This window comes from Saimiri boliviensis, chromosome 10 (assembly GCF_048565385.1).
Source record: "Saimiri boliviensis isolate mSaiBol1 chromosome 10, mSaiBol1.pri, whole genome shotgun sequence".
NCBI lineage: Eukaryota > Metazoa > Chordata > Mammalia > Primates > Cebidae > Saimiri > Saimiri boliviensis.
The window spans coordinates 71,570,733-71,592,635 of NC_133458.1; the positions used below are offsets into that span (position 1 = coordinate 71,570,733).

The window sequence follows — 21,903 nt, forward strand, 5'->3', positions numbered from 1 at the left end:
CATCGTGCCTATCCAGTGGTCAGCATTTTTATTAGATAAGATACGCTTCCCAAGTCTGAAAACTCTCCGGCGACCATGTGGTGACATCATGCTGAGTAAGACTGAGTTTTCTGTAAGTGCTTTGGTGGATATTAAGAGAGTTAGGCAGACATGTCCTGATTTATTATTTCATTTTTTAATAAAAAAATAAAAGCTATTTCTTTTGGAATCAACTTGCCCTTACATGTCACACCCATCTACAGAAAAGTCAGGTAAAAAATATTCATTTTTTCATTCATTCATCTAGTCATTCAGTAACAGTTGAGAATTTACTGTCTATCAGATACTATACTAGACCTTCAAGGAATATAAAGATGCTTCTTACTTCTGAAGAACAAGTAAATTGAGACATTTAATTTGAATCTAAGGAAACGCTGCTGTGTAGTTACAGCACTCAAATATGTGTACTCAGAGAAGAACTCAATGGTAATAAGGACTTTGGGGTTATTTTGCAGAAGATATATAGACATCTATGTGATTGCCTAGTGTTAAGAGTACAGAGGTGAGAGGAGAAGACAGACCCCGGATTGGAGAATGCCTGTCTTTATTAGCATGGAAAGAGTAAAGATACTGCCAAAAACACAGAGTAGGAGGAAAAGAAACAAGATTTTAGGGCCACGGAAACGAAAAGAAAGACTATGTCAAGAAGGAGCCAATAGTGACAAAAATAAGAGAGAGCAAAGATAAGGAACAAGAATTGACCATGGGATTTGATGATTTGTAGGTAGTTGTCATCATCATAATCATTATTATTGGTTTTTGTTATTATTATTATTATTACTGATGCTGTTTTATTTTCAAAGGCTGAGTTCCTGGGAGGGGAGCAAAACTAGTCCAGGGTAATGCTATTTTTTATGCTTCCTGCCACATATTGGCATATTACTTCCCAAAGAACTTTACTAATTTAAATGCTGCCAGCAGTGTAGGAAAGTGCCTTAGCCACACTGAGCGTTAGCGTTACAAATAAGAGATTTGTTAACTACTGCCTTCCAAATATTTACTGGACATCTCTTTCTTATAGCCAAAGACTAGAAACAGTAAATAAATAAATAAATAAATAATAAAAATAAAACAAATAATTCTAAGGCTTTCTGCTCTAAGGTCTAATAAAGATTGAAAAAAGAGTGGAAACTACCAACTTGCTTTAGGTAAAAGCTGAACAGGAAGAAATTACCGACTTATCAGAGTGCAGGGTATATGCAACACAGACATATGTCTTTTACTCCTAAGTTATACTTTCAACACATAGCCAGGGATTTTTTTAAAATTTTCACTTCTTTCTGTCTAATAAACTGAAACTGAGCAAATAAAATTGAGCCAATGAAAGGGGAATTTTGTAAGAAATTACAAAGTAATGAATCAGTAAAAGTTTTAAAATACGAAGTTCTGTTTGTCTCTTAGTAAGTTACTTCTAGTTTGAAGAATTTTGATGTTTTACTATTCTTTTTTAAAAATATATTGAAAAACAAATTGACCCACAAATTATAAATTACTGCATGGTAGGCATTTTTGGATAAGATGCCAGAGGCTACAATGTAGTATGTTCAAGGTCTAATAAGTGAATATTTTCCATGTTGGGAAGCTTCTGTATTTTGAAACAAAGTTAGGAAATGTGACCTTAATTGGCATGTCCAAAACTGCCAATCCAACCCTAGGAACATAGAACCATAAGCGTGCCCCTGAGTCCAGGGTAGGTACAGAATTATTGGGCTTTTTAGCATCTGAACACATAACAGGGGTCCTATAAAATGGAGATCAGAGATCCCACTTAGACAGACCCTCAGGAAGTTAACCTAAGAAATCAGTCGAAACTAATCAGAGCAGCCAAATGCAACTCATGAAAATAAGCAAACAACACTAGGATGGTTCCTCAGTAGGGAATATTAGACAAAAATTTAATTGACATAGTTAAGGAAAGATTGTATCAAACAACAAGGGCTAGTTTGGTCATCCCAGGAATTCCAGAAAGGGGAGACTTGTGTAGCAGCAAGGATGATGTCTGGTCTTGGGGAAAGATGAGGACATGGTGGGGGAGGGCAGGAGAAGCTATCATAGTTAAACATTCAGCATCACCTACTCTAGTCCCAGAGATACTCCTGGACATCTGCCTTCTCTTCAAGGAGAGAAGACTTTGTCAGGCTTGTGTGTTTGTCTGCCTGGTTATTATTCTCAACAATTGCTAAGTTGGCATCTAAAATAGAGCAGTCTTACAAGACCTAGTAAACTAACTCAGCCACTTAAGTCCCATAAACTAAGCACTGATGAAAATGAATTTAGGCCCAAATCCTACCTCTTCCTTCAAGACCAGGTCAAATGGAATCTCTAATCTTTTCAGAGGCAGTGTGTCTCCTGCTGTGGCTTCCAAAGGTTGATGAAAATGCAGTCCAATGCCTGGCTGGCTGGCATGGAGCAAACACGAAGTGAAGGGAAATTATAATGATTACTATTCTTAATCTGTTTTTCTTATGGCATTTATTAATATTTCCAGCTCATATTTATTGAAACTTTAAACTGTGCCTGTCTCTGAGCGAGTGATGAGAGCTACTTTCTTCCTTGTATATGTTATTGGTATGTTATTAGGCATAAATATTCATATGTCTCATATACTAAAATGTAAAATTCTTAAATGCAACTTTCATGTCCCTCAGCAACTTTCATGTCCCTCAGCATACATATGGTACTGCTTATATGGCAAATTTTACTTTTGGTCTTGTGTCACTAAACTCTCTCTCTCTCTCTCTCTCTCTGTCTCTCTCTCTCTCTCTCTCTCTCTCTCCCCCTCCATACACACACACACACACACACACATATATATATATATATATATACACACACACACACATACACACACACACACACACACACACACACACATTTTTGTGGGTATTTTTGAGACAGGGTCTTACTCTGTCACCCAGGCTGGAGTGCAGTGGCATGATCTCAGCTCACTGCAACCTCTGCTTCCCAGGCTCAAGCTATCCTCCCACCTCAGCCTCCCTAGTAGCTGGGACCACAAGCGAGCGCCACCATACCCGGCTAGTTTCTGTATATTTTTGTAGATGCAGGATTTCACCGTGTCACTCAGGCTGGTCTTGAACTCCTGGGCTTCAGCAGTCTTCGTGTCTCGGCCTCCCAAAGTGCTGGGCTTACAGGCGTGAGCCACCATACCAGGCCTATTTACCTATGTTTTATTTCCTCATAAGAACTATAGGTTCCTTGAACATTTTTCAACCCTCTGTTACAGTATTTTGTATTTTAAGTTCTTAATAGATGTTTTTTGAATAAGTAAATGAGTGTTCTTATCAAAATCTTCTCTCCTTTGCATGCATTGATTGAGCCATTCCAGAAATTACTAAAAATAGAACTAATTATTACAGCAAACAGGGTGATTTCTATATGAAAATAATTTGTGATAGCATATTATGTTCCCATGAATTTACTTAAAATTTAACTACTACTTTCATTTAATAAATAAACTACCTGGCAAGATTTCAAACTGACCAGAAGCTGCAGGGAAACCATAATTTTATTTTCAGGGATACAATTACTTGATAAAATGGCTGGAAAATAAGATCTCTGCCCATTGATTAAATAAAGTATTCTAACTGTAGAAGAGAAAGCTAAAAGGCAGTTGAATAATCATCCTAGATTTTAAAACATCAGGCAGAGAAGAATGTTAAAGGACCTCAAGGCCTTCACCCTCATTTGCTGGGGACAGAAGGAGATTTACCTGATGACACAGTGGAGCCACATCAAGGACACAGACCTCCCACCCTGGGCCAGGTGTGGTCCTCTCTAAAATGCTGCTGTCTGTGGGGAAGCTGTCCTACACGGTTTACACAGAAGGAATTCAGCGAATGTTTAATACATATTTCTAGGCTATCCCTGGAAATACAAACAATCTTTGCCCATTTTGCATATTGGCTTTAAGTTCCTTTCAAAACCCTTTGCATATTGGCATATTCCTTGAAAGGAACCACCCCACAGATAATAATGGGAAAAATGAAAAAATAAAACTGTCACACTTGACATCCTTGGCTTCACCCCCTACCCCACAGCTTGTTACTGACAATAACTATGATCTCTTATTGAATAATGTAGGTGTGCCAGAAGGCAAGGCTCTTATTGTGTTACACTCCTACCTTTGTTTTTCTGGCCAGGTAAATGCAAACTCCCCAGTATTAATATGTAGACTTCTTAATTGGATGCTTCTGATAGAATCACTATTTATACTTCTCAAGGGTACAGTGAGTTCAGGTAATCTGTCCAGTAAGTATCAGAAGAGCCAGACCATAGGGAGCTGCTGGGAGAAGTGGAAAAGGTCACTAAAGTTCAGCCCATCAGAAACCTAAGGAAAATGGAGGGCTGGTCCCACTCCTTGCAAAGAAAGCTTCTTAAAATCAGCAAGAGCCAGAAGCAGCTCTTTTGTCTACAGCAAAAGAAATGCTCTTAAATTTGATCTTCAGAGATAAGTGAACAGCAAGTATAAATTATGTTAACATATTCCATTACTTTAACCATTTGAGCTGAGGTGGGTGAAGAAGTAGTACCCAGAAGAATCAGTGCCCAAAGAATCAGTACCCAGAAGCAAAAAGGGCTAATTTTCTTCAGCAGAGAATGAATTCAGAGCAGGGGTTCGCACCCCTGGCTGCATATTAGAATCACATGGAAAGCTTAAAAAAAAATACAGATGCCTGGATCCAACCCCAGACATTCTAGTTTAATTGGTCTAGAGGTGACCTGGGCCTGAGGCCAGGCTTGAGCAAATCAGAAGTTTAGAATCAGTGATTCTTTCTACATGCTGACTACTAAAAGCAATAGTCTAGGTCTGTCATTCTCCAAAGGTGGTCCCATTATCACCCTTTTAAACATCACCTGGAAACTTGTTAGAACTACAAGTTCTTGGGTCCCACTCCAGATCTGCTGAATCAGAATTTCTAGGGTTGGGGATCAGCATTCTGTATTTTGATAAGCCTTAATGAGTTATTCCGGTGAACATGAAAGTTTGAGAACCACTTGCCTAAATCAAGTCCTTGCTGCTCAAAGTGTGGCCCACAGAGCAGCAACATCTGTATCTCCTGGAGCTTGTCTGAAATGCAGAGTTTTGGGCCACCCCAGACCTACTAAGTCAGACTCTGCATTTTAGTAGTAGTTCCGGGTATCTGTATATGCATTAAAATTTTAGAAGCACTGGTCTAAGTAACACTGGCCAGTTAAGTGTCTCATTGGCTTTCAGTTTTAGTGTTTCAGAGGTTATATGTAAAAAGACAAGAGCACAGCCAGAGCATAAAAGGAAATCTGTGAATCTGTATTCTGTTACTTCTGCAGGAATGGTAAGACTATGCGATCTGTCAAATAGGTCAGGATTGGCTCAAAGAAACATTAAGAGTAGCTAGAGTGGTTGTGGCATAAAAGCAGCTGCTGTTTGTCATATAGTTACTATGTTCTTTATAGGTACACTTGCATTTAGTCCTTGTGGAAAACCAGCAAAAGATTCATTCATTCAACAAATAGCATTATATAAGCATATATGCCAGATCCAGTTCTAGGTGTATCCCCATATTCTAGAGATGTGGCCACCCCTGCCATTAGAGGCTTAAGTCTAAAGTCAGACAACAAACAAAAATAAATGAACTGATATAAAAGAAAATCATAAGTAAAGATAAGTGCCACGAAGGAAATAAAGCAGGGGAAAGGAGGGAAATGAAGAGTGATAAGGAAGTGATACTTGAGATCAATCAGGTATTGAAGCAGGGAAGCCACTTTGAGGAGGTAACACTTGAGCCAAGACACAAAAGAAGCAAAGTCGTAAGCCGTGCAGATCTTTAAGGGAAGAACATTAAAGAGTATGCAGAGTTGACATAATATGAGTGAATGAATGGTTAGAGAGAAGTTTGGAAGATTGCTGCAGGCCAGTTCACAAGTTATCCTGTAAGCCACAGTAAGTATTTACAGACAAGGAAACAGCAGGGCTTCTCAAATATAGGGTGTCCATGGATTGCCTGGAGAACTCATTAAACTGTAATATAGAGTCAGAAAGTCTGGGGTGGTATGTGAGTTTCTGCATTTCTAATAAACTCCCAGGAGATGCTGATGCTACTGGTCTGTGGGCTACAGAGTAAACAAAGGGATGCAGGGACTGAGAACTTATTAAACAGCATGCTCAATGTCATACAGCTGGTAAGTCACAGAGGCAAGATTTGAATCACAGAAGCCTGATCCCAAAGTCTATGCTGTCCATTAGTTGGTGTCTGAGATGCACTGGAACCAGTTCTGTACAGAAAATTTAAAGAGCCTGGCTGAAAAAGGTCCTTGCATGTGCTCTATTTATAGAAGAGCTATTTATCCCCTCTTATTATGAAGGAGAAATAACAAGGAAAATTGGATGCTTTGGTAACTATTGACACTTTGTGCTGTTGCTTGTGCAGTGTTTAAAACAGGCGTCCCCAAACTTTTTACACAAGGGGTCAGTTCACTGTCCCTCAGACCGTTGGAGGGCCGCCACATACTGTGCTCCTCTCACTGACCACCAATGAAAGAGGTGCCCCTTCCTGAAGTGCGGTGGGGGGCCGGATAAATGGCCTTGGGGGCCACATGCGGCCCGCAGGCCGTAGTTTGGGGACGCCTGGTTTAAAAAATATAAGATATAGTCAGTCCCTGACATCTTAGAAAGAAATGATATTGTTGGCCACCACCTTGGTGTTCTATTTATAAATAAGCATAGAAGTACCCATGAGTCTCAAAATCCAATGCATTATATTTGCAGTACCTGATCCAAGGAAGCCTAGTTATTCACCAGGCTCTGTAGTGATACCCCTGCTCTGACCCATTTGCACCCTTATGTTTAGTTCTTTTCATCACATAGAAGATGCTTGGAGCTCCCAGATGTGGATGGGCTCTGGGGTGTCAGAGATACATGCGGTAGTTTACTTGCTCAAATCAATGAGACTTCAGTATAAAACCAAGAGTGAGGATGTGTGTGGAGTTTGAATACTTGGCTCTCAACTTTCTTTCATGAAAACAGCCATAGCTCCCAATATTAAACAGATGTTTGCAGGAAAGGAGAGCTCCTCACTTTTTCATTATTTGATAGTCACTGGGGGTGGACGGGATGGAGCGGGGACATGTTCTGTGTATGTATTGTATATGCTCTTGCCTTGATGAATGACATAGTTTGGTTTGGTTTGTTGCCCTCCCCTTTTGTTAATTCTCTGTGTTCTTTTTCCTTTGTGCTGCACAATTAGGACCCTGCAGTGGGACACAGACCCCTCAGTGCTCCAGCTGCAGTCAGACTCAGAACTTGGGTATATGTCTGCTCTTTTGTTACTCCTTTTATTATTTCTTTGCTACAGTTGTGTTGAAATGCTGGAGCTGTTGTTGCTCTTGTGTTCTCCCCTTTTGCTGAACTTCTAGTTTGATAAGTTCATTTCCTTCTGTCAGTTTTCCTTATAAAGCTTTGAATAAAGTCTCTCTTTGTGGAAAACACCACAAAAAGATGGCTTCTGATTTCTCCTTATTAATTCCTATTACTGCAAAACAGCAGTCCCCCAAACAAAAATCAAACATAAACCCACACATTTACTTAAAAGTGGGGCACACAAGTTCTGCAATGGGAGATATGTTTGACGTTATCGTAACCATCCTCCCCTTTACTAACAAGTTGCCTTAGGTTAACTTTTGTCTAAGATCAGTATTAAAATATTGTGTCTTGTTTGTTTACTTTCTTTTCAGTTTTTGGGGAACTCACATTAAGCACTTAATTTGAATTACGTTTGAACAGTTAAAGATTTCTGTTAAAAAAAAAAAAAAGCAAATTAATTGAATACCTTGATCTAAAGATATTTCAAATACTTGATGTTGAGTAATGTCTCCTATGTCCTAAAGATCATTTTTTTCAGATGGAAATGTATTATCACAAGTTTCAAGAAAATTTCGGAGATGAAGACTTTTAGTTGAATAAAACACACAGACATAAGAAACTCAGTTTATTTCCATTATAGGATTGGAGTTAGCTGTATTCACACATGAGATATTTCTAGTGGGGTGCTTGTGTCAGCTGGTCATGCAGCTCAGGAGAGCTGATTGTGGATTTCTCTTCTCACTTTACCTTCAGTTAAATCAGCTGGTAATCAGCCAGTGGAAGTATTTACACCACAGAAATTGCCTCCTTTCCTGTAAGCAAGTTATTATACATTTACTGATACAGCACTGGGTATCTCTAAGTGAATAGCAAATTTCATAACCACATTTTATGAAACCATTATCTTTTCTTTCTAAATATAAACCGACATATCCCAAACTAGGCATTTATTTATTATTTATTTTGAATTCCTGAGATTCCTGGGCATGTATCTCTGGGGTTCTATCAGTTTCAGTGCCTACTGTAGGTATAAAAGGTGGTGGAAGGACTATTTGCATGTTAGGTTAAATGCCATCAGCCTGTGACCCTATATATATGCAGAAATTCTTAGCTGATTGATGACAACACTAAGCCAAGGAAATATCCTAACATTTAGATAGCTGATTCATTATTTCTTTTTTAACCTTACTAAATTCTTGGCTGTTTAGTTACATGGTTCATTTATGTTATATTTTTATATGTATTATTTAAATAACCAAGATATATGATTTAATAAGACAGCGAATATATAGTAAGTTATAGTTCAGGGGAACTTCGGAATGCAGTTCTTCAAAATTATGTTAAAAAAAAAACAGGCGGGGTAGAGAATTGGCAGACTACCCTATGCATTTAAATTAACAGATTTTTAGACAGATTGCAGCAGTGCTAAATTACACTTGCTGATGTGAAATTGTTAAGAATTTTCCCATTTATATGTTTTCCAAGCAAAAAAAATCCACTGTTAACTATGCAGATTAAAACTTGTGACTTATTCTAGGGAGATAGTATATCTGTGGCCCCACCTTACCAGCTGTAATATACTTCGGCGTGAACCCAGTGTGTCGTAGAGAGAAGATAGGAGACTTTCTGTTCGCTTTCTAAATATAAACCAATATATCCCAAACTAGGCATGAATTTATTTATTATTCACTTTGAATTTCTGAGATTCCTGGGCATATATGTCTGAGGTTCTATCAATTTCAATGCCTACTGTAGGTGTAAAAGGAGATTGAAGGACTGTTTGCATGTTAGGTTAAATGCCATCTGCCTATGTATGAGTGGCTTATCTTAAGAGAGTTTGAAGGTGTTTTCAGAGAATATTTGAGTGAGTGATGACATTATTTCAAATATTGCCATTATGAAAATTTCTAGGTTTTTCTAGAGAGTTTTATTTCACCTTCTTGAGCTGTGGCATGGGAGTGACCATAATCCATAGCTTAATCTGTCACTAAACTTAACACCTTTACTGAAGTATAACTGCCTTTTTTTTTTTTTTTTTTTTTTTTTGAGACGGAGTTTCGCTCTTGTTACCCAGGCTGGAGTGCAATGGCGCGATCTTGGCTCACCGCAACCTCCACCTCCTGGATTCAGGCAATTCTCCTGCCTCAGCCTCCTGAGTAGCTGGGATTACAGGCACGCACCACCGTGCCCAACTAATTTTTCGTATTTTTAGTAGAGACGGGGTTTCACCAAGTTGACCAGGATGGTCTCGATCTCTCGACCTCGTGATCCACCTGCCTCGGCCTCCCAAAGTGCTGGGATTACAGGCTTGAGCCACCGTGCCCGGCCCAAATTGATGGGTTTTGACATGTATACACATCCATGAAATTTATCACCACAATCAAGATAGTGAAAACATTATTCAGCTCCAAGAGTTTCCTCATGCCCCTTTGTAATCTACACTGTTGCTTCTTCCTGTTCTTCCTTATACCCCAAACATCTGTTCTGCTTTCTGTCACTATACATTATTTTGCATTTCCTAGATTGTCATATAAATGAAATCATCAAGGAGGTACTTCTTTGACTGGCTGACTTCATTCAGAATGATTATTTTGAGATTCATTCAGGTTAAATGTATATAAACAACTCAATCCTTTTTATTCCTGAGTGGTATTCCATTGTATGGAAATATCACAGTTTGTTTATCCAGTCACTTTTTATATACATTGGGTTGTTTACGATTTTTGCCCATTACAAATAGAACTGCCATAAACATTCATGCACAAATATTTTAATGCACATATCCTTTCATTTGTTTTGGGTAAATACCTCCCAGTAGAGGGAGGTATCTGATGAAATGTCTGCTTAAATCTGTTACTCTTATATATTGTTTTTGAGTTGGGTTGTTTTCTCATAATTGATTCTGAAAGTTCTTCCTAAGTTCTGGATAAAATGCTTTATCAGGTATATAATTTGTTAATATTTTCTCTCAGATTGTGACCTGTCGTTTTCATTCTCTTAACAGTGTCTTTAAAATAGCAAACCATTTAAATTTTGACAAATTACAATTTACAGATTTGTTCTTTTATGTATCATGCTTTTGTTAACATAATTTCAATTTTTAAGTGATTACTTAATATTTGGTAGAATACAATTCACCTGTGAAATCATTTGGATTTGGAATCTTATGGTGAAGAAGGTTTTTTTGTTTTGTTTTGTTTTGAGACAGTGTCTCGCTTTGTCACCAGGCTGGAGTGCAGTAGTGCGATCTTGACTAACTGCAACCTCCACCTCCCAGGTTCAAGTGATTCTCAGGCCTCAGCCTCCTGAGTAGCAGAGACTACAGGCATGTGCCACACACCCAACTAACTTGTATTTTTAATAAAGATGAGGTTTTCCCATGTTGGCCAGGCTGGTTTTGCACTCCTAGCCTCAAGTGATCTGCCCACCTCTCAAAGTGCTGGAATTACAGGCATAAGCATTCATGCCCAGCCTTGGAGGAGGTTTTAAACTACACATTCAATAACTTTAACAGTGATAGCACTATTGAGGTTAACTATATTTTGCTGATTAGCCCTCAGAGTTTGTGTCTTTCAAGTAGTGTGCCTACTTCATCTTCATAGACAAATGTATTGGCCTAAAATTGTGTATAATATTTTCTTATCATTCCTTTAATACCTACAGAATCTATATATATTTATTCATCTCCTTCCTGATATTGATAAATTTTGTGTTCTCTCTTCTTCTTCTAAGAAGTATGACTGGAGGTTTATTAATTTTATTGATCTTCTCAAAGATCCAGTATTTGGTTTCAATTATTTTTTTTTTCTGTTTGCAATTTCATTGATTTTTACTCTGATCTTAATTATTTCCTTTTCTCCTACTTACTTGGTATTGACTTTGCTTTTTTTCCTCTAGCTTCTTAAAGTGAAAGTAGATGCTATTGATTTTAGATCTTCCCCATTTCTAATGTAGGTGTTTAGTACTGTAAAAGTTCCCATTGCTTAGTGGTATCTTCCAAATTTGATTTAACTTTTGTCATTTTCATTCAGTTCAAAACACTTTCTCATTTCTCTTTTAATTTATTCTTAAACCAATCAGTTATTTAGAAGTATGATATTTGGTTTCCAAATATATGGAGACTTTCTAGTGTGCTTTCTGTTATTCATTTCTAATTTAATTCTGCTGTCGTTACAGAACATACTTTGTGTTGCTTGTAGCATTTTAAAGTATTGAGACTTATTTTATGGTAGATAGTATGGCCTGTCTTAGTATATGTCCCATGTGTCTTTGAATAGTGTATGTATTCTGCTGTTGGGTAAAATGTTCTATATGTTTCCATCAGGTCAAGATTATGTTACATCTTCTATGTCATTTACTATATTTTTTTGTCCAATGGCTCTATCACTTACTGGGAGAGAAATGTTGAAGTTTGTAATTACAATTTGGAGTTTTTTTTTCTTCTCCTTGAAATTCTATCAGTTTTTTTTCTTCATGCATTTAGCAGTTTTGTGTTAGGTACATAAATATTTAGGATTTCTATGTCTTTTTTGATGAATTGATCTCTTTACCATTATGAAGTAATCTGTGTAATCCCTAGTAATATCTTTAGCTCTGAAATATATTTTGTGTGATATTAATATAGCCACTGTAGCTTTCTTTTGACTAGTATAAGCATGATATTTTTTGTTCTTTTACTTTTTTACTTTTTCGTCACTTTACATTTAAAGTGATTTTTTGTAGGCATCATACAATTGAGTGTTGCCTTTTAATCTATTCTTACAATCTCTGCCTTTTGTGTATTTATATCACTTACATTTAATGTGATTATTAATATGGTTAGATTTAAATGTCCATAATGTTGATATTTGTTCTTTTTTTCTATATATCCATTTTCTTTTTATTGTGCTTCATTTTTTATTTATTGAATTTTCTATGATTCCATGTTACCTTTAGTTTTTTTAATGTACATCTTTAAAATGATATACATTATTTAAGGTTATGAGTCATCACAATCAAATATTGAGTGATATTACCACAGTTTATGTGCTTTAAGATCCTTACATTTATATTTCTTCCCTTTTGACTTTTGTGCGAATGTCATCATAAATTTTACTTTTATATGTTATAAAGCCCATACTACATTATTTTTGTTTAAACAGCCAATTAACTTTGAAATAGATTTAAATAATAAGAAACATTTACCCATGTAGTTAACATTTTTCTGATGTCCTTTATTTCTTTGTGTAGATCTGTATTTCCACCTGGTATCATTTTACTTCTGCCTAGTGGAAATCCCATAACACTTCTTGTAGTGAAAGTCTTACAATAAATTTTTTAAAAAATTTTATGGCAAAATTATATCTTTGTTTTTGAAATGTTTTTTCACCGAGCATGAAATTTTTAGATTACAGTAATTTTTGAGGACTTTAAAAATGTTACACTTCATTGTATTTTCAACAATACTGTTTTTTACCAAAATTTTGATGACATCTTTATATTTATTCCTCTGTATGTAACATGTCTTTGTTTCTAACTGCTTTTGTCATGTTTTTCTTTAAACTTACTTTGAGCAATTTGATTATAATATTTCTTGGTGTAGTTTTCTTCATTCTTCTAGTGCTTGGAGTTTATTAAGATTCCTGAATCTGTGGGTTTATAATTTTCAGCAAATTTGGTTAAAAATTTACTTTTTTTTCCCCAAACATTTTTTACCCTTCCCCTTCCTTCTCTGGAGATTCAGATGACATTTATATTAGGCAACTTGCAGTTTTCTCGTAGTTCTTTTTTTTTCACTTATTTTTATTTTCTTTCCGTGTTTTATATTGGATAGTTTCTATTGACATATTTTTATGTTCACTCACTTTTTGTTTTGTAATTTCTAATCTTCCATGAAGCCTACTTGATAAATTTTAAATTTCATACATTGTAATTTTTATCTCTGGATGATCAGTTTGTGTCATTTTTTTTTTTGTTTTTTTTTTTTTTGAGGCGGAGTTTCGCTCGTTACCCAGGCTGGAGTGCAATGGCGTGATCTCGGCTCACCGCAACCTCCGCCTCCCAGGTTCAGGCAATTCTCCTGCCTCAGCCTCCTGAGTAGCTGGGATCACAGGCACACGCCACCATGCCCAGCTAATTTTTTGTATTTTTAGTAGAGACGGGGTTTCACCTCGTTGACCAGGATGGTCTTGATCTCTTGACCTTGTGATCCACCCACCGCGGCCTCCCAAAGTGCTGGGATTACAGGCTTGAGCCACCATGCCCAGCCGTCTTTTTTAACTTTTATTTTTCTACTTAACTTTTTGAGCACATGAGATACAGGATTAACAACTTTTTCTTTTTGTGGGGGTTGGGGGACAGGATAGAATCTTATTCTGTCACCCAGGCTGGAGTGCAGTGGTGCAATCTCAGCTCTCTGCAACCTCTGCCTCCTGGGTTCAAGCAGTTCTCCTGCCTCAGCCTCTTGAGTAGCTGGGACCACAGGCACATGCTGCCATGCCCTGCTAGTTTTTTTGTATTTTAGTAGTGACGGGGTTTCACCGTGTTGCTCAGGCTGGTCTCAAACTCCTGAGCTCAGGTAATCCACATGCTTTGGCCTCCCAAAGTGCTAAGTTTACAGGCATGAGCCACTGCATCTGGCCTAGGATTAATACATTTTAATATCCTTGCTTGTTAATCCATCATCTGGTCAGTTTTAATTGGATTAAATTCATTATAGTCATATTTTCTGTCTTATTTGCATGTCTGATAATTAAAAGTTTTAAAAATCAAAATTATGTATTTTTAAGGTGTACAATGTGATGTTTTGACATACCTGTGCACAGTGAACCATTTACTACAGTCAAACTAATTAATGTATCAGTCTCTTTACAGTTACCTTTTCTGTAGTGAGAATACCTAAGATATACTCTCTCAGCAAATTTCAAGTATATGATACAGTATTATTAGTGATAGTTTTCATATTCCATATTAAACTCTATAATTTATTCATCCTGCATCACTGAAACTTTGTATACCTTGGCCAACATCTCCTAATTCGCCACCCTATAATCACCATTCTACTCTCTGCTTCTGTGAATTCAGTTCTTTTTTAGCTTCCACATACAAGTGAGATCATGCAGTATTTTTCTTTTTATTTCTTTCTTTTAGAAGGCTGAATAGTATTTCAGTGTATGTATTTACCAAAATTCCTTTATGCTTCATCTGTTGATAGACACATTAATTCCATATATTAGCTATTGTGAATAATGCTACAATAAACATGGATGGAAATTCAAATATATATCTCTCTCTCTCCTCCCCCCATTTTTTTTTTTTTTTGCTATCCCATGCCAGAGACAGATATCTCTTTGAGCTACTAATTTGATTTCCTTTAGATATATATCCAGAAGAGGGACTGTTAGATAATATGTAGCTCTAGTTTTAATTTTTGAGGAACTTCCATATTATTTTCCATAATGGCTATACCAATTTACAGTCTTACCAACAGTGTACTAAGTTGTTTTCCGAATATCCTTGCCAATACTTCTTATTTTTTTCTTTTTGATAATAGTAATCCTGATTATATCTCATAGTTTTGATTTACATTTCTCTGATAATTAGTGATGCTGAATACTTTTTCATATACATATTGACCATCTTATGTCTTCTTTGGAGAAGAGTCTATTTAGGGCCTCTGCCCATTTTTAAATCAGATAATTTGTAATTTTGCTATTGAGTTGTTTCAGTTCTTTACATATTTTGGATATTAACCCCTTGTCAGTAATATGGATTAAATATTATCTCTCATTCTGTACATTGACTTATCATAGTATTGGTTGTTTTCTTACTGTACAGAAGCTTTTTAGCTTGCCAAAGTCCTGCTTGTTTACTTTGGCTTTTGTTGCCTGTACTATTGGTGTCATATCTAAAAAATCATTGCCAAGACCAAGTTGAAAATCTCATTTCTTGTTTTCTTTCAGGAGTTGTATAGTTTCAGGTCTTACATTTATGTCGTTTATCCATTTTGAGGTTTTTTTTGTGTGTGTGTGATATAAAATAAAGATCCAATTTCATTATTTCACATATGGATATTTAGTTTTCTCAACACCATGAACTGAAGAGACTATCATTTCTCCATTTTGTATCCTTGTCACTATTGTGGAAAATTAGTTGACTGTAGATGTGTGAGTTAATTTCTGGAATCTCTATTCTGTTCCACTGACCTATATGCCTATTTTTGTTACAGTTACATACTGTTTTGATTAATACAGCTTAAGTATAATTTGAAATCAAGAAGCGTGATACCTCTTGAGAATACTTTTCTCAAGATTGCTTTGGTTATTCAAGGTCTTTTGGGGTTCCATATGAATATTAAGATTTTTTTCTATTTCTGTGAAAAATATCTTTTGAATTTTGGTAGAGATTGCATTGAATCTGTAGAATGCTCTGGACAGTATGGGCATTTTAATGATATTGTTTTATTTAATCCATGAACATATGCTATCTTTTCATTTATTTGTGTCTTCAATTTTTTTCATAAATGTTTTATAGTTTTTTATATACAGATCTTTCACCTCCTTGGTTAAATCTAAGTTTCATTCCTACTGATGCTATTGTAAGTGGAAATGCTTTCTTGATTTCTTTTTCAGATATTGTTGGTGTAGAGAAACTATTAATTTTTCCATGATGATTTTGTAACCCATACTTTTAATGAATTTGTTTATTAGTTCTAGTAGTTCTTTTGTAGTCTATAAAATTTCCTACATACAGGTCATGTCATCTACTAAAAGAGACATTTTACTGGTTTTCTTTCTAATTTGGATGACTTTTATTTCTTTTTCTTGTTTACTTTCTCAGCTAGGACTTCCATAGAAGGTTTGTTTCCTTTACCTTTTTTTTTTTTTTTTTTTTTTTGAGATGGAGTCTTACTCTGTCAGCCAGTCTGAAGTGCAGTGGTGCAATCTCGGCTCACTGCAACCTCTGCTTCTTAGATATAAGAAATTTTCCTGCCTCACCTCCTGAGTCGCTGGGACTATCGACATGCACCAGTATGCCCGGCTAATTTTTGTATTTTTTGTAGAGATGCAGTTTTACCTTGTTGGCCAGGCTAGTCTTAAGCTCCTGACTTCAGTGATCTATCCACTGTGGCCTCCCAAAGTGCTGGGATTACAGATGTGAGCCATTGCACCTAGGCTTCTCTCTCTCTCTCTCTCTCTCTCTCTCTCTCCCCCCCCCCTTCCTCTCTCCTTCTCGCCCTCTCTCCCTTCCCCTGCTTCAAACGGAGTCTCACTCTGTTGGCCAGGCTGGATTGCAGTGGCGCAATCTCAGCTCACTACAACCTCTACCTCCTAAGTTCAAGTGATTGTCCTGCCTTAGCCTCCTGATTAGCTAGAATTACTGGTGCATGCCACCATGCCCAGCTAATTTTTTTGTATTTTTAGTAGAGACGGGATTTCACCATGTCAGTCAGGATGGCCTGTATCTCCTGACCTCGTAATCTACCCACCTCAGCCTCCCAAAGTGCTGGGATTACAGGCATGAGCCACCACATCCAGCCTTTTCTCTTTTTCTTCTGTGTAACTTCTATAGGTATTTTCTTTGTGGTTATCATGGGACTTAAACATAAAATTTGTTATAGTAAGCTGATAGCATTTTCTCTTGGATACAAAACTCTACATTTTTATCTCATCTTCCCTCACATTATTTGCTATTCATGTTATAGTTTGCATCTGTTCATAATGTGTGCCATTTACATAATTTAGTCATAGCAATTTTAATGCATTTGTCTTTTTACTTTTATATTTAAACCAACAGCTATTTAGCCACCACCTTTATAGCAATACAGTCTTCTGTTTTTGTCTGTGTATTTACCTTTAGCAACAGATTTTATATTTTCTTGTGCTTCTGTGTTGCTGTTTAGAATTTTTTCATTTCAAGTTTAAGAACTTTCTGTAGCATTTTTTGTATGTTAGAACTAGTGATGGTAACCTCTCTTAACTTTTGTTTGTCCGAGAAAGTCTTTGTTACCTCTTCATTTTTGAAGGACAGGCTTGCCTGGTATTGTATTCTTGATTGGCAGGTTTTTTCTTCTTTCAGCATTATGAATATGTCACACACTCCTTTTTGGCCTGCATGATTTCTACTGAAAAATCATCTCATGGTTTTATGAGGGTTCTCAGGTAGATAACAAGTAGATTTTTTTTTGTTTTCAAAATCCTCTCTTTGCTTTTAACTTTTGACAATTTATTTATGTGTCCTTTGTTTGGGTCTCTTTGGGATTGTCTTATTTGGTGTTCTTCATGTTCTTTGGGCTTCCAGAATCTGGATGTCTTATTTCCTTCCCCAGGTTTGATAATTTTTCAGTCATTATTTCTTTAAATAATTTCTTTTAATTTATTTCTCGCTCTTTTTCTGTGACTTTCATAATGCATATATTGGTCCACATGATGTTATCTGTAATTCTCTTAATATATCATCAGACTTTTTTATTTATTTATTTTTTCCTTTTTGCCCCCCTGACTAGAGGATTTCCAATGAGCTGTCTTTGAACTTACTACTTCTTTCTTCTGCTTAATCAAGTCTGCTGTAGAAACCTCATATTGAATTTTTCAGTTGAGTTACTGTATTCTTCAGCTCTATTAATTTCTATTTGGCATTTTAAAAATCTTCTGTTTTTTTGTCAAGATTCTCACATTGTTTGTGCATTTCTCTCCTAACTATTGTGAACATCTTCATGATCAAGATCATTTTGAATTCTCTGTTGGGTAAATCACGTGTCTCCATTTCATTAAGGTACGTTTCTGAAGATTTATCTTGTTCTTTTATTTGGAACATATTTTCATTTTCTTTGATTCTTTGTGTTAGTTTCTGCACATTTTATAAAGTAGCCACCTCTCCCAGCCTTCACAGACTGGTCTCATATAAGAGACACTCTTCATCTATTAGTCTAGCCAGAGATTCTGGATGCTTCCTAATCCTTTGTGCTTCCAGACTGCCATCTTTTTCCTTAATGGGCCCAGGATACTAGAGTATGCTAAGCCCATGAGCATTCTAAAGACTGTCAAGATTGGAGCCAGTCTCTTGAGAAGCAGTTGGAATAATTGATGCATTAGATATGTGGTCTAATGCATCAATTTGTTCCAGCTCTCATTATGCATCTCTAGCTCTCCTTAATGCACCTCTCCTTAGGAAGATGCTGAGAACTGGAGTTTATCACTCACTTGCTCTGCACTGAGCCAGGAAGAGGAACTGTGGCAAATGCCTGTATGCTCACTCAGACTGCAGGGTCTTTCAAATCATTGCTTTACTCCCTGTCAATTCCAAGGGTCTAGTAAATGCTAGGCCCTTCAGCTCTCAGAACAGACAAGTTAGAGGTCAGTCCTTCTGTTAGTAGCTAGAAAAGTTGAGAGTCTAGTCGGGTTGTTTAAGTTCTTCTAGGGAGAAGCTGTAGGCTTGGTTTTATTCCTGAAATGATTTATGGGGAGGAACTGTGAGAAGTATCCTCACACTTATTTAAACTCCCAGTAACTAGTGACTGCCTGCCTTGTTAGCTCCAAGAAACAAGCAAGTTTTAAGCCAGATCCATGGATAGCAGCTGGAAAAGTCAAGATACTAGATGTATAGTATAATCACTTTCAGGGAGAATCTGAGAGCTGTGCATTTTTGGTAAAATGAGCTGGCAGGAGTCATGGGAAGAGCCTGCAAGGCCATTCAAAACCACTGTTTTGTTCTCTGGAGACTCCAAGTGACCAGTGAATATTGGGCCCTATCAGCTCTCCAATTAGGTGAGTTAGTAACCAGACTCCCAAACAGCAGATGAAAAAATCAGGGCATTCATTGTGAGTTCAGCTCCTTCCAGGGAAAAGCTAGAGGTTTCGTTTCTTTGCCAGAGTGAGCTGGAGGAAGGAGCTGTGGGAGGTGTCTACATACCCATTTAAACTCCCTGGAGACTAGTAATTGCCTGCTCTGTTGACTTACAGATACAGGCTATTAGAAGCCAGACCCTTGGGCAGCAGCTGGAAAAGTCAGGTGTTTGATGTGCAAGCCAACTCCTTCTAGGAAAAAGCTGGGAGCTGGGCTTTGTCACTTGCTCATTCTGTGCTAAGCCAGTGGGGAGAAGCACGGGATATGCTTGAGTGCCTGTTTAAAGTTGCCTCTGTTCTTTGCCATTCCAGAGGCTAATAAATGCTGGGCCCCATCAACTTCCAGAGGGAGGCAAGTTAGGAGTCATTTCCTCTGGTAGTGGTTTTTAAAACTGGGGTACTGTATGTATGGTTCAAGCTTTTTACTCCTCAGGGAGAAACTGAGAGACGGAGGTTCTCCCAGTTGTATAGTGCTGGGCTGAGGGAAGGGTTTATGGTGTGAGTGAGACTGTGTCTCAGCTTTTCTTACCTGTGCTGAAGTGGGAATTTTCTCAGCCTTCCAGTATATAGAAATCTCTCCACTAGTTTCTGCATTTTTCTCAAAGAATGTTGATTTATGTATAGATGGTTATTTGATGCTCTGTGGGTGGAGTGAGAGTTCTCAGCCTCCTATTCTGTTTGTTTGTTTGTTTTGCTGAAGTCCTCCTGCATGTTTGGTAATTTTTGATTTATATTAGACATTGTGAATTTTTTTTTTTTTTTTTTTTTTTTAGGTTTCAGATACTTGAATTTCTATAAATTTCTTGTGATTTGTTCTGAGGTATAGTAAATTAACTTTGACCAAGTTTTATCTTTTAAGGTCTTGTTTTTAAGATTTTTCAGTTGGGACAGGAGCAGTGCTTAGTTTAGGGCTAATTCCTGCTACTGAAGTAAGTCCCTTACATGTGTTCTACACATTACCCCATAAATCTTGAGGTTTTCCAGTCTGACTGGTGTGAACAGAAACTATTCCTGTTCCTGTGTAAAAGCCCAGAACTGTTATCTGTAATTGTTTTCAGGTCATTCTTCCCTTGGCCTCAGGTAGTTTCTTCACATAAATGTACTGATCAATGATAAGCTGAATTCTCAAAGACAACCTTTTGTTGACCTTCTGAGTTTTCTTTTGTGCGGATTTATTCTCTCTGCTGTATTATCCTGTGAATTCTAACTGCCTGGTCTCCCTGGACTCTCAACTCTGTCTCTACAACTTAGAGATCTGCTGGATTTCACCTGAGTTTCCTCCCTGCACCATGGCCTGGAAACTCTCTCAAGGCTGTACCTGGGGCAATTGTAGGGCTCCTCTTATTTGTGTCTCATGTATCACTGTTCCTCATTGCCTGACCTCTAATGGCCTGTAAGTTGTTGTTTCAGTCAGCATTCTATATTTTAAATTTCAGGTTTCTGGGTAAATTTGGTCTCTATTACTCCATTTTGGCCAGAAACACAAATGGTGTGTCACTTGATTCTGGCTTGTATGTTAACAATGTGATTAGCAAAGCAAATGGCAGCAGAGAGAAAAAAAGGGAGATTATATGGCTTTCAGAAAAAAATATAGCTCCAAGAAAATTGTAAACAAAATGAGAAAACAAGTACAACTCAGCTTGTATTTTTTTTTAAACCAGAAAAATACATGTAGAAGTACCAAAAATTCTTTGCTTTCTTAGGCCATTATATAGATTAAGTGAATTGAAGTTACTGAAAAAGAAAGATGAATAACAGGATAAAAAGAGTAAGTTAAAGGATCATAGGAGAGAAAGAACTTGCATAGCTGGAAAGTGAATAAATATGCCATCGAAATTTGGAACTGTAGTGGGCAAATTTGAGAGAGGGATTATGTTTAAAATGTTTTTTGGTGTGTTTCTTATGAAGAGAACATAAACACAAGTGTTCCCACGATATTACCAGTCTTCCAGAGGATGGAATAAGAACAACATAAGAAGAGCAGGACTGGGAGAGAAGAAAAGATTCTCAACTTTAAGTAGATATCAATGAGCCATAAGGGTATGTTGTGGCCCTACACTCCAAATTATTAAACCTAATACCTTATAGAATATTTATTGGCTCAGAAGCCTCATGATTATATTTTCTTTATGTATTATTACATCAGACTCTTAATAGAATTTTTAAAAATATTGGGAAGCAAAGAGAATAAAGGAAAACTGTGAAGCTATTAGCAAGGATTTGACTGTTCCTTCACAAAGGAAAGAACCTGGATTTTTTTTCAGTCTTTAACAGACACTGTCAATGAAATTGCCCAATGGCATCATCCTCTTTGCTGCACAGGCAAAACCAATTCATTGAGACATTGCAATAAAGAATTTAATTGGTGAAGGCCAGCTATGCCACATGGTAGACAAAGTTACTACTCAAATCAATCTCCTGCAAAAATCAGAGGCTAGGGTGCTTTAAGGATAGTTTGGTGGGTTGGGAGTAGTGGAATGGGTGCTTCTGATTGGTTGGGGACGCCATCACAGGGGTGTGAAGAATGGTCCTAAACGACTAAGTCAGCTTTCTGGGTGGTGGCCCCAGGACAGACCGGTGGAACCAAGAGTCCAGGGTCTGGGTGGGACCATCAGGTTGTCAGAAATGCAGAAGCCTAAAAAGACATCTTAAAAGGCCAATCTTAGATTGTACAATAGTGAA

The 21,903-nt window shown here is 37.0% G+C and overlaps 1 protein-coding gene across 5 annotated transcripts in view; it reads left to right on the plus strand.

Annotated features, from left to right (window-relative positions):
* DYNC1I1 (dynein cytoplasmic 1 intermediate chain 1) overlaps positions 1-21,903 on the plus strand; it is a 328,200-nt gene that overhangs the window by 48,027 nt on the left and 258,270 nt on the right. For 3 of the 5 annotated variants that reach the window (XM_003921229.4, XM_074379474.1, XM_003921227.4), the window contains exon 5: positions 7,284-7,343. The exons of the other annotated variants lie outside the window; for them this stretch is intronic. In XM_003921229.4, the coding sequence (XP_003921278.1) occupies positions 7,284-7,343 (60 nt within the window). The remainder of the gene's footprint in view (positions 1-7,283; positions 7,344-21,903) is intronic. 5 annotated transcript variants of the gene reach the window in all.